At 61.6% G+C, this 14,668-nt stretch overlaps 1 protein-coding gene across 7 annotated transcripts in view; it reads right to left on the reverse strand.

The window, feature by feature from the left end:
- Positions 1-3,125: 3,125 nt before the first annotated feature.
- The window catches only part of SEMA3B (semaphorin 3B), a 111,202-nt gene continuing 99,659 nt past the window's right edge, over positions 3,126-14,668 (reverse strand). For all 7 annotated transcript variants that reach the window (XM_065551387.1, XM_065551388.1, XM_065551391.1 and 4 more), the window contains 10 exons: positions 11,932-12,046; positions 11,650-11,719; positions 10,959-11,103; positions 9,934-10,153; positions 9,252-9,343; positions 8,534-8,575; positions 7,582-7,739; positions 6,778-6,833; positions 6,218-6,357; positions 3,126-5,561 (listed from right to left, as the gene is read on the reverse strand). In XM_065551387.1, coding sequence (XP_065407459.1) covers positions 5,127-5,561; positions 6,218-6,357; positions 6,778-6,833; positions 7,582-7,739; positions 8,534-8,575; positions 9,252-9,343; positions 9,934-10,153; positions 10,959-11,103; positions 11,650-11,719; positions 11,932-12,046 — 1,473 coding nt within the window. In that variant the 3' untranslated portion in view covers positions 3,126-5,126. The remainder of the gene's footprint in view (positions 5,562-6,217; positions 6,358-6,777; positions 6,834-7,581; positions 7,740-8,533; positions 8,576-9,251; positions 9,344-9,933; positions 10,154-10,958; positions 11,104-11,649; positions 11,720-11,931; positions 12,047-14,668) is intronic.

Genomic DNA, 14,668 nt, shown 5'->3' on the forward strand with positions numbered 1-14,668 from the left:
AGCTCCCACAATCTCCCCCCACAGTGCAGGGCGCTGCTCTGGGCTGATGTACCTGCACTGGCATCACCCCTGGGCCGGTGCAGAGACTCGCGGAGATCAGTGCACGGGAAGCCATCACAGTCGGTCAGGCCTTGGGTGGCGCCAGGCAGCACATGCCCAGGCCGGTTGCTGCTCCCAGGTGGTGCCCTTGCAATGAACCCTTGGGCCTCCCTTTACCCCAGGCCCAGCCCTTGGGTTCCTACCTCCTGCTCAGACTCCCGCTCTGGCCCCAGTCCCATCCTCTGAGTCCCGGCGTGCAGGACTGAGGGGAGGTGGCCATTTGGGGACCTGTCCCCCTGCCAGTTAGAGCTGCCTGCCCCAGGGCTAGGAGGTGCTAGTAGCTGAGGGAGCCCCGGTGGGGGGTGGTGAGCAATAATGACCCCTAGTGCTGCCAGATGGGCCTAAAAGGGGCATAGTGCAAAGGAGACTCAACCCTTGTGTCTCCTGCCCCTAGTTCCCTCCCATGCGTGCAACAGTTCTGGCTGCTTGCCAGGACACAGACCTAGGGTTACCATACGTCCGGATTTCCCCGGACATGTCCTCCTTTTGTGTGCTAAAAATAGCGTCCGGGAGGAATTTGTAAAGCACTCACAATGTCCGGGATTAGCAGAGAGTGGCTGGGAGGGCTGCAGGGAAGTCCCGGGCTGGACTCAGGAGCAGCTGTAGAGGAGCCAGATCCGCCCTGCATTCTGAGCCAGCAGCTGCCTTGCAGCCCAGTCCGGCAACACTGTGCAGGGCCAGACCGGGTTTTGTTGTGCTGGGGAGCTCAGCCACGTGTCCGGCTCGGCTGCACAGAGCCCAACACTCTGTTCTGAGCAGCAGGGTAAGGAGGTCAGGGGGCAGGAAGGTTCTGGAGGTGGAGGTCAAGAAACGGGGGGGGGCTTTTTGGGGGGAGTGGAGAAAGTTTTGGGCAGTCAGGGTACAGGTAGGGGGTAGGGTCCTGGGGGGCAGTTGGGGGGGGTCTTAGGAGGGGGCAGTTAGGGGACAAGGAGCGGGGGGGGGGTAGGGGGCTGGGAGTTCTGGGGGGGAGCTGTCAGGGGGCAGGAGTGGAGAGAGGGATCGGAGCAGTCAGGGGACAGGGAGCAGAGGGGTTTAGATGGGTTGGGAGTTCTGGGGGGGGCTGTCAGGGGGCAGGAGTGCGGAGAGGGATCGGAGCAGTCAGGGGACAGGGAGCAGAGGGGTTTAGATGGGTTGGGAGTTCTGGGGGGGGGCTGTCAGTGGGTGGGGAGTGGTTGGATGGGGCGTGGGAGTCCCAGGGGTCTGTCTGGGGGTGGGGGTGTGGATAAAGGTTGGGGCAGTCAGGGGACAAGAGGCAGGGAGGCTTAGATAGTCCTGGGGGGCAGTTAGGGGCAGGGGTCCCAGGAGGGGGTAGTCAGGGGACAAGGAACGGGGGGAGGGTTGGGAGGTCAGGGGGGGGCGGGAAGTGGGAGGGGCAGGGGCGGGGCTAGGGCGGGGCTCCTCCCGTCCTCTTTTTTGCTCGCTGAAATATGGTAACCCTAACAGACCCCCTCCCCCACTGGCACCGGGGAAGGGCAGGGGGCCTGGGCTGCCTCCCAGCCACAGCCCCAGAGCTCAGCACTGGCCAGCGAGTGCCACAGGCGGCTTCTCCCTCTTCTAGTGGCTGGGAGCTGGTGACCTTGGCGCTGCCAGGTCTCACAGCCAGGGAGCAGGGGGCAGCAGCCAGACACGTAGCCTCACAGGGCCCAGATAGCTGGTGGAGGGTGGGGGATAAGGGGAGAGCTCTCAATGCTCTAGGTGAGCCGGGGTGTGCGCGCCTGCAATCCTGCTGGGAGGGCGCTGAGGCTGCACAGCTGCCCCAGCCCTGCCTGGGCGAATGGGGAACTGAACAGAGCCCAAGGTGCAGCCCGGGCTGGGCTGTGCCGTGCCGCTGTGACGGGGCTTTGCCCTGCCCTGTGAGTCACCACCCCACCCTCCGCCCAAAGGTCACCGCGCAGGCACCCTGCCCAGGCCAGAGCAGGGTCAGGCAGCAAAGGCCGGGGCGAGGGACTAATGGACAGGGTGTGCAAGGGGACCTGCACTGGACTGGACTGGAGGGGTGGGTGGGGAGGAGATGGGGCTATAGGGGGAAGGTGGGGGCACAGCAAGAGAGCAGCTGTGAGGGGAATGGCCAGAGATGGGGCAGCTGTGAGGGGTACCCTGGGAGGTCCCACAGGGATGTGGGGGGTGAGATGGGGCAAATGTGAGGGGTGCCTCCAGCCTCCCCAAAGCCCTCCAGGCTGATGGGCAGAGGAGCTGGGTGACGGTTGACCTCCTCCTTTCCCCAGTGCAATCCCAGCCCTGGAGAGGGACCAGTCACGCCGCATACTCAGATGACCCTGTCCTGTGGAGAGACAGCTAGAGAGGATCCCCAGCCAGAGCAGGGCCTGCTAGAGCCACTGGGACCAGGCACACGCGGGCATCATGCCCACCGAGCCTGGGCAGCGAGCAGGCTTCAGGATCCAGCCAGCCATCAGTCCTGGGGTGTCCCTTCGCTTCCTGCCCAGCTCCCCCCCGCTCCTCCCGGGGCCTGGGACCAGGGCCGGCTCCAGGGTTTTGGCCGCCCCAAGCAGCCAAAACAAACAAACAAACAAACAAAAAAGCCGCGATCGCGATCTAAAAAAAGCCGTGATCGCGATCTGCGGCGGCAATTCGGCGGGAGGTCCTTCACTCCCAGGCGGAGTGAGGGACCGTCCACCGAATACCTGGACCTGCCGCCCCTCTCCGGAGCGGCCGCCCCAAGCACCTGCTTGAGAAGCTGGTGCCTGGAGCCAACCCTGCCTGGGACTCAACCCTGCCCACGGATGCCGTTTGAGCCAATTCTGCACACTATAATAGCGCCCTCTGCTGCACATACACCTGCTGCCTGCTGGTCCAACCCCCAGAGAGCATCTGAGCCTGCTTGAGCCCAGGAGCTTCCATCAAAGGCACCTGCTTCTTAGCTCCCGAGGCCTCAGGTTTGATCCTGGCTAAGTGCAGCTCTGGTAGCCCAGGCTCCTCAGCCTGGCTCTGGGCTCAGCCACCCGTAGCAGGGGCAAAGTGCTGCCCAAGCAGGTTCACCCCATTTCAGAAAAACAGGAGCACAAGGGTTCATCAACTGCTTTTATTGTGTTAATATAATACAGTCCCGCCGGGCTGGGTCCAGTTCTGTGCCATGCTCCCTTCTCCCACACCAGGGCTCCACTGGCCCGCCCGGCCTGCGACCGCCGCCTTCCTTCTCTTTCCACCCCCTATTTTCCTGCCTCACTGTCAGCGCAGCGGTGATCGCATCCATGCGGGCTGGCTCCTGAAAACCTAAGTGGTGCTTTCCTCTTCGCTCACCCGCGTCTCCACAGCAGGGTCAGTGGCGTCACACCCAAAGGGGAGAGGAAAGACAGGAGACCCAGGCTGGTAGGTTTTGAAGGGGCTACGCGACCGATATACCCACCCAAAGGCCAGATCCTCCAAGGTCTTTAGGAGCCTAACTTTCATTGACTACAACAGGAGTTAGGAGCCTAAATACCACTGTAGATCTGGGCTGAAATCTCATCCTCGGGGGAGAGGCCCCATTTTGATGACCTGCCGCTGTGCCTGCTGAGCTATGCACTCCATTCTGTGTGGGCACGGCCAGCCAGGGCTCAGACTTAACGTTATAACACGCAGCTCGTACCTGGAGCATTTCTGTGACTGCTCTCCATGCGCTGGCTGTTCCCCGGGCCTCATGGCCAGGGGAAGGAGGGGCCACAGAGGTGAAGGGACTTGGTCACCTGAAGCCCGCTGCGCTACCCAGCTGGTGAAAGGCGCTGCACGGACGCAGCCTGGGACTGAAATGCCTTGTCCCTGGCCAGGAGCAACTGGGAAAGCTGCCTCCACCCCAGGGCAGCCCCCTCCCCTGACCCCCCTATGGGTGACAGCCGCTCTCCATCCCCAGACAGGCCTCAGGCTTCCGGTGGTGACACCCAACAAGGGAGGCCAGTTGCGATGGGCTCACCTGTTCAGCGCCAGTCACAAATGGCCAGCAGCCAGAATGGCCGCCAGGCACTGCCAGACCCGGGCTGAAAGTGCCTGGTCTGGACCCAGATCCCACTTCCACAAGGCCTGCGGTTATTCCACTTCCACAGAGCCAGGTTTGGGAGGTGGTCGTGGGGAACCACTCTGTGGCTCAGGCCTCAAGGCCAGCTGGCTCCTGGCCTCGAATGCCCAGCACGCCCCATGCTTCCCCAGGGGCCACAGATCAGTTTGCCCTGGGTTTGGGATCGGGCCGAAGACTCGGGGCATTGGGGTCACTTGCTCCTCCTTCCCCACACCCTGCAGGAAGCTGGAACCTTCCCAGCCACACAGTGCTCTCTCCTGTGCTGCCTCATTAGGCGGGAACCCTGCCCCTAATTCCAATCAGGGAGCGGCCCAAGTGAGGAGAGACGCTTGGGCTCTGATCTCCTGCCTGCTGCGCCCCCCCACCCCCATTGCACCATGGGACCACACACACCCATCCCAGAAGCCACCAGCCAGGAATGTGCCCACGTACCTAGGACCAGACCAGCACCCCCCAGTCCGGGTGCAGCCTGAGGCGGGTTTACATTCATCAGTAACAGTCCATTAATAAATACATCAGTGGTCGTGTCCCCAGGGGAGCAGGGGGAACCCAGGTACCAGCTTCCCTGCCCCCCAGCGCATGCCAAACAGGGATTTGCCAGGAACTGTCTGCGGGAGGTTCCTGACTCTGGAGAGGGCTGGGTTAAAGGATGTTGCGCAGGGGCCGAGGGCCAATCGAACAAAAACAGTCCCTGCTGGATTGATCTGCCCCACGGGGGACGATCCAGGCTGGGGCACGGTCAGATCCAGGAGGCCTCTTCGGTGTCTGGATGGCGCAAGGCCCCTGCTCCTCTCCCACTGGCCTCCCAAAGCCTTTGGTCTGAGGCCTGGGCCCCCATCTCTGATTGTGGGGCAGGCCCCGGGGGCTCCCCCCGCACTTGGCTGGGGAGAAGAGTGTCTCAAGGGCGCGGCCACCCCCACCTAGCTACGCACAGAGGGAACCCACTGCCAGCTTGGCTCGCCGGTCTCCCCTCTCCCCACCCTCCCCTCCCTCCGCCTCCTAGCAGGAGTCCGGCAGGTCACCAGGCGGCAGCGCTGCGGGGTCCTCTCTCAGCGCGGGGCAGCTCGTGTGTGCGCCGTTTGCGGGCTTTCCGTGTCTCCTCCACATACTTCCACTTGTGGGGTTTGGCCTGGATGCTCAGTGGGGGAGGCCGGGGTGGCTTCTTCTTGGGCTGGTGGCTTGTGCGGCCCCACAACTGCTGGCAGACCTGATCCATGGCGCTGAGGTTGGGGTGGTCCACCAGCTGCAGGAAGTCCTGGTACCACAGCTTGCTGCTGGCTGGCTCAGCGGGTGCCTCCTCTTGGGCGCCGATCACCTCCAGCGAGAGGCGCAGGAGGGTCTGGGTGAAGCCATGCTCCGTGGCCTGGCAGTGGTAAAGCCCGGCATCCTTGCGCGCCACGCTGCGGAGGAGGATGCCCCGCTCCGTCAGCAGCACCCGCTCATCCAGCTGCACCTGCAGGCCCGGGGAGACAAGGCAGAGCTGAAGCTGGGGGAGCAGGGCCAGCACCAGGGCCAGCACCAGGGCCAAAGTGCAGTGCCTCAGCGCACCACCCTGGCCTCCCAGGCGGGGCTGGGTAGCTCGGGGGCAGGGCTTGCTGCTAGCAGGCCATGGGCTGAGCCAGTGCTGCTGGGTGGGGATGGGCCGAAGGGGCATCAGGGCAAAGAGATGCCTGATAGGTGCCGAGAGCTTGGTTCAGAGCTGGAGCTGACTGAGCTGGCACAGGGGAAGGATGGGCTGGGACAGCTGGAGCGGGGCGGGGCAGGGCAGGGCCAGGCTGGATTGGGTGTCCTCGCGCCAGGGAGGGATCAGGAGGGGAGAGTGAGGTGGTGGGGCCGAAGGGTCTATGCAGCTGGGAGGGGTCCGGCTGGGGGTGGCCATGTGGCATGCATACACAGCAGTGAGGGGGTGGGAAGGGGCAGAGGATGGGAGGGGGACGCTGGAGCCCAGCCGGGAGGGCACAGGGATCCAGGAGCCTGGGGTATGATAGGTGCCAGCCTGTCTCTCTTGGCTCTGACCAGCCTGGGCACAGCCAGCACGAAGCCCCTGTATCAATGCGGCACGTGGGTCAGGCCAAGCAGCCTGGCTCCTGGGGATGGGGGGCCTGGTACCTCCTTCCTCGGGGTGTCGCTGGCTTTCTGGTAGGTCCACAGCACCCGGGCCTGCAGGGACTTGGGCACGCACTCCAGGAAGGCACTGCTGCCCTCTACCCCATACAGCTTCTTCTCCGGCACGCTGCTCTGGTGGGGATCTGCCGGGCACAGGCCACAGAGAGCGTGAGCATGGGAAACACACTGGGGCAACCGGGCCATGGGACCGGAACGAGCGAACATGCCCGAGCCTTTTGGGTCACGTGGCACGGAGCAGGCACAAGCGAATGCACCAGGGTGGCTGGGACAGGAAGAGTGTGGCTGGCATGCACCAGAGCCATGGGCCACGCAGCAGGCATGAGCTATCGCCCCCAAAGGCGTCTGTGCTGAGCGGGCAGAGACACGGCCATGACCTGTGCCCATGTCTCTTCATGCCAGGCATGTGAGCAGGGGGAGCGCCCCGCCCCACATCCTGCGGCACACGAGCAGGCAGCAGTGGCACTTCTCTTTCTGGGAGGATGGGCACGCAGAGGGCTAAGGGCTGAGCTGGTACCCCAGGGGCAGGGAGAGGGCACACTGACCTCCAGAACACAGCGTGTTGGGGTCGCCGTTCCGGACGTCCTGTCGCCGAAAACGCCTGTAGGGGGGGAGCAGGAAGAGGGGTAAGGGTGGGGGCACAGCGGGGGACAGATAGACGCACAGACATTTTCCGAGGAGCACAGGGGCTCTGGCAGCCTCTCCTAGCGCCTGGGGAGCAAGCCCCCTCCCCCCAGCACCCACCAGGAGCACCCTAAGCCAGGCACCCTGCTGGACCCTGGGGGTGGAGCCCCACAGTTCTGCGACACAGGGCCAAGGAGTCTCTCCCATCAGTCCCTAGCGAGGGGCTGTCGTTGTCCTGAACAGGCTGTTGCTGTGCTGACGGCTGGCAGCGCCAAGGTTCCTACCAGGCCCCCCATCACCCTAGCATCTGGGTGCCTCACGTTCTTTAATGTCGCTCCCCTCACACGCCTCTGGGTGGCTGGGCAAGGCTCTTCTCCCCATTGCACAGATGGGGAAACTGAGGCCAAAGTCACCCTGGGAGCCTGTGGCACCGAACAGAGGCCTCCTGCCCCGGGCTGGATCTTACCGCTTCAGCTAGGCCCAGGATAAGGCTGGCACAAGATCACCCCAGTGCCAACCCTACCCCAGACGTCACCCCAAGCCCTGCAGTGTGGGGGGCACCTCTGATGCAGCCGGCACCCCCCGCGTGCCTTTCCCCGGTTTCCCGGTGTCCTCTCCGGTCCCATGGCATCCTCCCCATGGCTCGGCGCTTCCAGGAGCAGCGAGGAAATGATCTGAGTGAGGAGCCCCTGGGCCCCATGTGGCTGGAGCGGAAGGGGCTGTACCTCTTGGTGTTGGGCATGTAGCGGGTGCAGCTGGTGCCGTTCCAGGCACAGTAGGGGTCTCTGGCCAGGCAGCACTCGGCACACCCCTTGCCGTAGATCCCGCAGCGGTGCAGGGGCAGCTGGGAGAGGGACGTCGGGGAGCCCACGTAGAGTTGTTGCTATTGGAGAGGCAAGGCCAGACGGTCGGGGGCGGATCCAGCACCCGGGTGCATGCCACGGCACCGCATCCCTGGGAAGGTGCCCACGCAGCATGTGGCCAGGGGGTCACCGCCCACATGGGGCCTGTGTCTCAGGAGGTGCCAGCATGGGGAAAGGAGGGGAGAATCTTCCCCTGGGATGGGGTGGCCACAGTGCCCAGCCTCACCCACTGGGCACCCACTGGTGGGCATTTGGGTCAAGGCGGGTCAGGGCCAGCCTAGCTCTCCTGCAGGGGATGATGCCAAAGGAGAGCCATGGGGACTGCAGCGAGGGCCCCGGCACAGCACACCAGCTGGGGGGAGGGGCAGACGGCTGCCCAGCCTGGCGCCCACCTGCACTGGCTGCCCTGGACGTGTCACCAGGGCAGCCCTGAGCTCTCCAAGTAATGGGCCGACACGTGGGTCGGTCTCCCTACACCTCCTCCAGCCCCTGTACCCAGGACTACTTTTCCTTGGTCTCCGGTGGCGCAAGGACAACGCTGTGCCAGAATACGGAGCTAATCCCCAGCAGGCCCTACCCTTGTTATTACAATGGCTAGCTCCAGGGCACGGGGGGTGAGGGGCTGCACAGACACAGATGGTACAGTGCCTGCCCTGGATCCAGCTACGACTAGCACCCCAGCTCAGCTGGCACAGTGCCACAGCTGGCACTCTGGCACAGCATCAGAGCCAGCACATCCCACAGCTGTTTCTCCACCCCCATCTCTTCCCCTCCAACCCTCTCAGATGTTGCCTGTGCCCGCCGGACTCCTCACCCGCTTGGACGAGATCTGCATGCTGGTGATGGGGGACGAATCCTGCCGAGACAAACAGAGCACAAGGCACATTAAGGGGGAGTCCAGGCAGACACCAGGCTCCTAGCACAGCCCAGTCGTTGGTGCTTTGCCCGTCTGTCCAGGCCATGCCTGGGGGGGGGGGGGTCACCGCACTTCTCTGGAGGGTGGTGTCAGCCCCATTGCCCTGCTCCACGGGCAAGGCGCCAAGAACCCAACTGATGCACCTGAGAGCACAGAGTGGCGGGACCATGGATAGAACCCAGGAGTCCTGGCTCCAACCGTTGGGTCAGGCTGGCGATGCTGGGTTAACGTGGGTGGCAGGGCTGCCTGACCACGGCACTGCCGGCCCCACCCAACGTGGACAGAGGGGGACGGGCCCATGTGACAGGCACCCAGTCACACACCTTGCTGGGGGGGCTGGTCGCCACATGGCCACAGCTCCCTCAGCCCCCATCTCATTAGGATGTGGCACTGGCTTTTAGCACCCAGAAGGGGAAAGGGATACGCTGAGGCAAAGTAGTTCCAGCCCATGGCTCAGGTTGCTTTTCGCCAGCTCCCAAGAACGGAAGAGGAGTAGAAGGGGGGGGGGGGCATGACTTCGCCAGCCTGCAACAAGACAGGTGTGCGTGTGTGTGTGTGTGTGGGGGGGGGGGGGAATCAGGCCCCCAGCACCTCCCTGCCCTGCCCACTGTCCTACCTTAAACACCTGCAGCTCCTCCAGCAGCAGCTCCTCCATGTTCTGCCAGCTCTCCTTGGGCACCGAGACCACCTTCAGCACCGTGCCAACGTCTGCCGGAAGGGAAGGAGGGGGTGACAGGGCATGACAACATCCACAGCTGAGATGTCCCACCCCTGGGCAGCTCCCACACACTCACACCCGGCTCGGAAGAGACGCAGGCCCAGGACCCCACTGCCCAGGGTCAACCTCCCAGATCTGTACATGGGCATCGAGAGAAGGGGGCCCTGACTGGCAAAGGCAGTCCCAGGGAAGCCAAGGGGTCACAGTCATGGCTTAGAGTGAGCAAGGCCAGCATAACCCCCTTACTCTCAGCCCCCACAGCTCTCAAGCCGGGGCAGTAATGTTATCCTCATTTTACTGAGGGGAAACGGAGGACTCATCCAGCAGGCCAGTGCCAGGGCAGGGAACAGAACCCCAGTCACTGAGCCACTGTCGCTCCCCTATTTGTCCTTGCACTTAGCCACATGCCCAGCTCCCTGCGCTGCAGGAGGGCCTCAGGGCAGCTGGGGCAGTCCAGGTGCTCACTGGGCACGTGCGGCGTGGGTGAAACATTAGAGGTCCCGGGCTCCGCCCGCGACGGCTCCAGGGAAATCTGCGGCTGGCAGGAGCGACCTGGGTCTGGGAAGGGCAGCGGGTGCACCTGTGCCAATGAAGAGGACGTCGTAGTGCCCGTCGGCAGCCGTCACCCGGTCCACGGCGATGTGGGTGAAGGTGTAGTCCCCGCTGGTCTGCAGGAAAATGGGCCGCTGGTTGTGTGGCAACACGGGGCTGGCCATGAGTGGGTGGTTACGGGCGAACTGGATCACATCGTCGGGGAAATCCTTGGTGGAGCTGAAGGTGCCAAAGGTTTTGCTGGGGCACTGAGGGGGCAGAGAGGGGCGAGGTCAGCTGGGGAAAACTGGGGAACGGGCCACGGCACATGAGACGCTGCTGCTCGTCACTTCCGACCCACAGCCCCCTGCCCTCCGAGCCCCAGGTTCCCCCACAGCTCTGCCGGTGCCCCTCACTCCTGACCAGTAGTCCCCTGCTATCCCAGTCCTGGGCTCCCCCACAGCTCTGCCAGTGCCCCTCACTCCCGACCCACAGCTCCCTGCTATCCCAGCCCTGGGTTCCTCCCGCACACAGCTCTGCTGGTGCCTGTCAATCCCAACCCGCAGCCCCTGTGGTTCATCCTTTCCGGGCCCCTTGGCCAGAGCCAGCTCAGTCATTTCTCTTTGGGTGAGGGTGGCGGCTTGTTTTGGCTAATGGACCCGCTCTGCGCTGGGCATTGAGCTCCCTACCAAATCCACTGGTGCTGAGACCTGGCACACAGCCCTGGCTCTGCTGCATCCTGCAGAGCACTGACAGCAGCTGAGCCTTCCCTGCTGCCCAGACCCCTCTCACAGCTGGCCACCCCCTGCCCCCACAGGCCTCTTGGCGGGGGCAGGGTGGACTCTCCCCCCAGGTCAGGCTGGCAAAGCTGTGTGTGGGCACCGAGGTACCAGGCTCCGAGCAAAAGGGGTCCAGGATTGGGGCATGATGCAGGGCTGCAGGTATCGAGGGGCTCGGGCAGCTGCATAGCCCTGCTGAGGGACGTCGCTGGGGGAGGCGCCTGATCCCCACTGGCTGCAGGGGGAGCCCCCTGCCCTGCGTCCCTCCCGGCCAGCTGGGGACTACGACACGTACCATGCCCGGGCGAGGGTAGGGCACACGGCCCTGGTACGATACCCACTGGTAGTTGGGCCCCTCCTTGTGAGCGAAGGGCCCCAGGAAGGCTCGGCGGATGTCGTGCATGTTGTACAGGCAGACGGCGGAGCCCCTAAACACCGAGCTGCAGGGAAAGCAACAGGCAAGGGCGTAAGGGGGGCACGGGGCACTGGAAGCAAAGGGGGCATTGAGTGGGGGAAGGGCAAGAGGAACAGGGAGAAGGGGTCAGAGTGGGCATGGGGCAGGAGGGGAAGAACTATGGGTCCCTGGCCCTGAGCACCCCCCTACACCAGGTCCAGCTGCAGAACCTGTGGGTGCTCTGGTGAAGGTGTCGTGGAGGGGCAGCGTGGAGCTGGCTGGGGGGGGGAGGAAATGAGCTGGGGGGCCAGATGCACTGGGGAGGCTGATGAGCTGGGGGGGGGCTGGATGAACTGGCTGAGGGGGCTGGGCGCATGGGAGGGGCTGGGTGAGCAGAGGGATCAGTGTGGAGCTGGCTGGTGGGAGAGTGAGCTGGGGGGACATATGGGGAGGCAGGCGCTTGAGGGGGAGGGCAGGTGAGCTGGGGATTGGCGCAGAGCTGGCTGGGGGGCTGGGCATTGGGGGGGGCAGCATGGAACTGGGTGGGCTGGGCAGCGCTGGGGGGGTGGGTGTTAGTGGGGCCTCGCCGTACCTGGAGGTGGAGAAGACGGCATAGAGTAGGGGGTTCCGTGTGTCCCTCGTCCTCAGCAGGAAGACGTCACCTGTGAGTGGCAGAGAGGGATGGGTGTGTCATTGATCAGCCCCCCACCCCAGGCACACATTCCCCCTGCCTATGTTGCCTCCGCCAATACCTCCCCCACTTGACGTGACCAGCCCTCCTCCCCAGCACGCAGCCTCCCCACATGCCCTGTCACAGAGCACCCGCCACCCCAGGCAGTGATCCTGCAGCTGGCGCCTACCCCACGCCACTCACGGAGCTCGTCGAAGAAGGTGCTGCCCCCGTCGCTGCCTGGCACTGAACACACTAGCCTGGCCTTCAGGAACGTTGTCCACTTGTTCACCAGGCTCCGCTGCCCACCCAGGTCGTTCTGTGGGGAGGGGCAGACAGGCTGAGTGGGGGCTGGGCAGGGGGCTCAGCAGGATGCCTGCCCCCAGGGAGCCTCTTCACCCACCAGGACGCCAGCGCTGCCAGGTCCCAGGTGTGGAAGTAGAGAAAGAACTGACAGGAAGGGGATGCAATGCATGACAGTTTGTTAGCAAGAGTCAGGCTAACTGTAACCCTAATAACGCGAGATTTGTAGAAGCGAGGATTGGGTGAGGCGAGTGGGAAAGAACTGTGTGAGAAGTTGTTGCGACCTTGTGTAGATAATATTGTATGTAGCCTAGAGTCTAAACAAGCGAGGAAAACAAGATATCAGAATGACCTATGTATAAACAAAATGCTGCTGTTGCTCATTATTGTCTGTAACAAAAGGTATAAATGCTTGCTGTAATTGTTTAGCTGTTGAGAGACCTGTTTAGCTCTCTCCCTCTATGCAATTGCTAGAGAAAATAAAGTATCTGACTTGCTGTACCCAAACAAAAAGTGAGAACTCTGTTATTCTATGAGTCAACAGTGTGCTCTTGTTGTCAAGAAGGCTAACGGCATTTTGGGCTGTATAAGTAGGGGCATTGCCAGCAGATCGAGGGACGTGATCGTTCCCCTTTATTCGACATTGGTGAGGCCTCATCTAGAATACTGTGTCCAGTTTTGAGCCCCACACTACAAGAAGGATGTGGAAAAATTGGAAAGAGTCCAGCGGAGGGCAACAAAAATGATTAGGGATCTGGAGCACATGACTTATGAGGAGAGGCTGAGGGAACTGGGATTGTTTAGTCTCCAGAAGAGAAGAATGAGGGGGGATTTGATAGCAGCCTTCAACTACCTGAAGGGGGGTTCCAAAGAGGATGGAGCTCGGCTGTTTTCAGTGGTGGCAGATGACAGAACAAGGAGCAATGGTCTCAAGTTGCAGTGGGGGAGGTCCAGGTTGGATATTAGGAAACACTATTTCACTAGGAGGGTGGTGAAGCACTGGAATGCGTTACCTAGGGAAGTGGTGGCGTCTTCTTCCTTGGAGGTTTTTAAGGCCCGGCTTGACAAAGCCCAGGCTGGGATGATTTAGTTGGGAATTGGTCCTGCTTTGAGCAGGGGGTTGGACTAGATGACCTCTTGAGGTCCCTTCCAACCCTGATATTCTAGGATTCTAATTTGGGGGCTCGTCCGGGATGGCAACGCCCGCAGAGGCACCGGCAGCTGCTACGGATTGTTCCCCTTCGAACCCCATGGCGCCACAATAGAGGTAGGAGACCTTTTGAAATCTCTATTGGGGTGTCGGAGGAGGACTGTCCATGGGGCCGTCTGTCCCTGTTGGGCTCACGCCATCCGAACTTATTGACTGTGCAGCAAGATCAGAACTGTTAGCTTGGCCGCCCCCATATGCATAGGTATGCACCGGTGCTGAGGGGTTTTTAACTGCCTCAAGAGGGGTTGTTACGACCTCATAGTGTATTGAGTCCGGACATAAGGTACAGATGCATCGTGGTATTTGGAGAGAGAGAGAGAGAGAGAGAGTATAGTCTTTTGGCTCATGACCAGAACTACTCTAACGCAAGCCCCGTAACTAGAGGATCTTTAAGGAGATCCCACCCACGGTGGGCTAACTCGGCCTGACATCGTCCAGCGAGGAAGCTACCTGGGTCTAGGAGTGCGTGAACCCATCTTCCCTCCCCTTTCCTCTCTGTGTGAGCCACTGACAGTCTGATCATCTCGCTGGATGCAAAGAGAGTGAGCAGTGCCGTCTCTCAGAGACTAGCCGACGCTCTTTGCTGAAAGGAGGTGTAGGAGGGTCACGACCATCCTCGTTAGCCTCTCCTGTGTGAGTACCCTGTAGGGAGAGATCCTTAGTTTATGTGCCGCTAGAGCGGACAGGGCATCCTCCCTCCCTGTGTGTGTGATTGGAAAATGGGCGGGGGACAGTCTAAGCATTCCCTCTCACCCCCTAAGGGTACCCCATCTGATTTCATGTACGTACATTATGGTCCTAAAACCTGCAGGTATTTAGAGAATTGGAATCATTACACACGTGAAAATTCATCTGAACAATGCCCACTAGAAGGTACCTTCAATCTAGATAAGATCATACATCTCAGAGGAGCTTTTAATCACAATGGGAGCAATTTGTCTATTGAGGAAAGGAACGGATTAATTTGAAATTCAGCTTGGTCCAGAGATAAAGAGAAAGTTGATCTGCGTTCAAGGTCAAAAATCAATGCAGATCAGGCTAAGTACAAAGAAAAACTGCTTTCGGTCCCAGCTGGCTGTGAAAAAAATATAGACATAGTCAAACCAAAGGCAATACAAGTTACAGTGCTGAGATTACATTTGCGAAGCTTAACTGTCCAGTGAGATCCAACAGTCTGCCTTTGCGACCCTGGAGCAGGCGTGGTTTGGGGACGCTGAAGAAGCCACAGGCAGCCGGCCTGGACTGGAATCACTGAAAAGACGCCCCTGGAGACCCCAGGGCGTAAAAGAAAGGAAGCAAGTTGGAGATTGCACAGCGCCTTCTCTGAACATTATACACAGACGTGGCCAGTCTGGACGTACGTGTGCGAGTATGAAAGTGTGCCTACTCTCAGCCGTAGTAAGTCTGAGAACCGGAGAGGGGTTTAGC

This window comes from Chrysemys picta, chromosome 7 (genome assembly GCF_011386835.1).
Source record: "Chrysemys picta bellii isolate R12L10 chromosome 7, ASM1138683v2, whole genome shotgun sequence".
Taxonomy (NCBI): domain Eukaryota; kingdom Metazoa; phylum Chordata; order Testudines; family Emydidae; genus Chrysemys; species Chrysemys picta.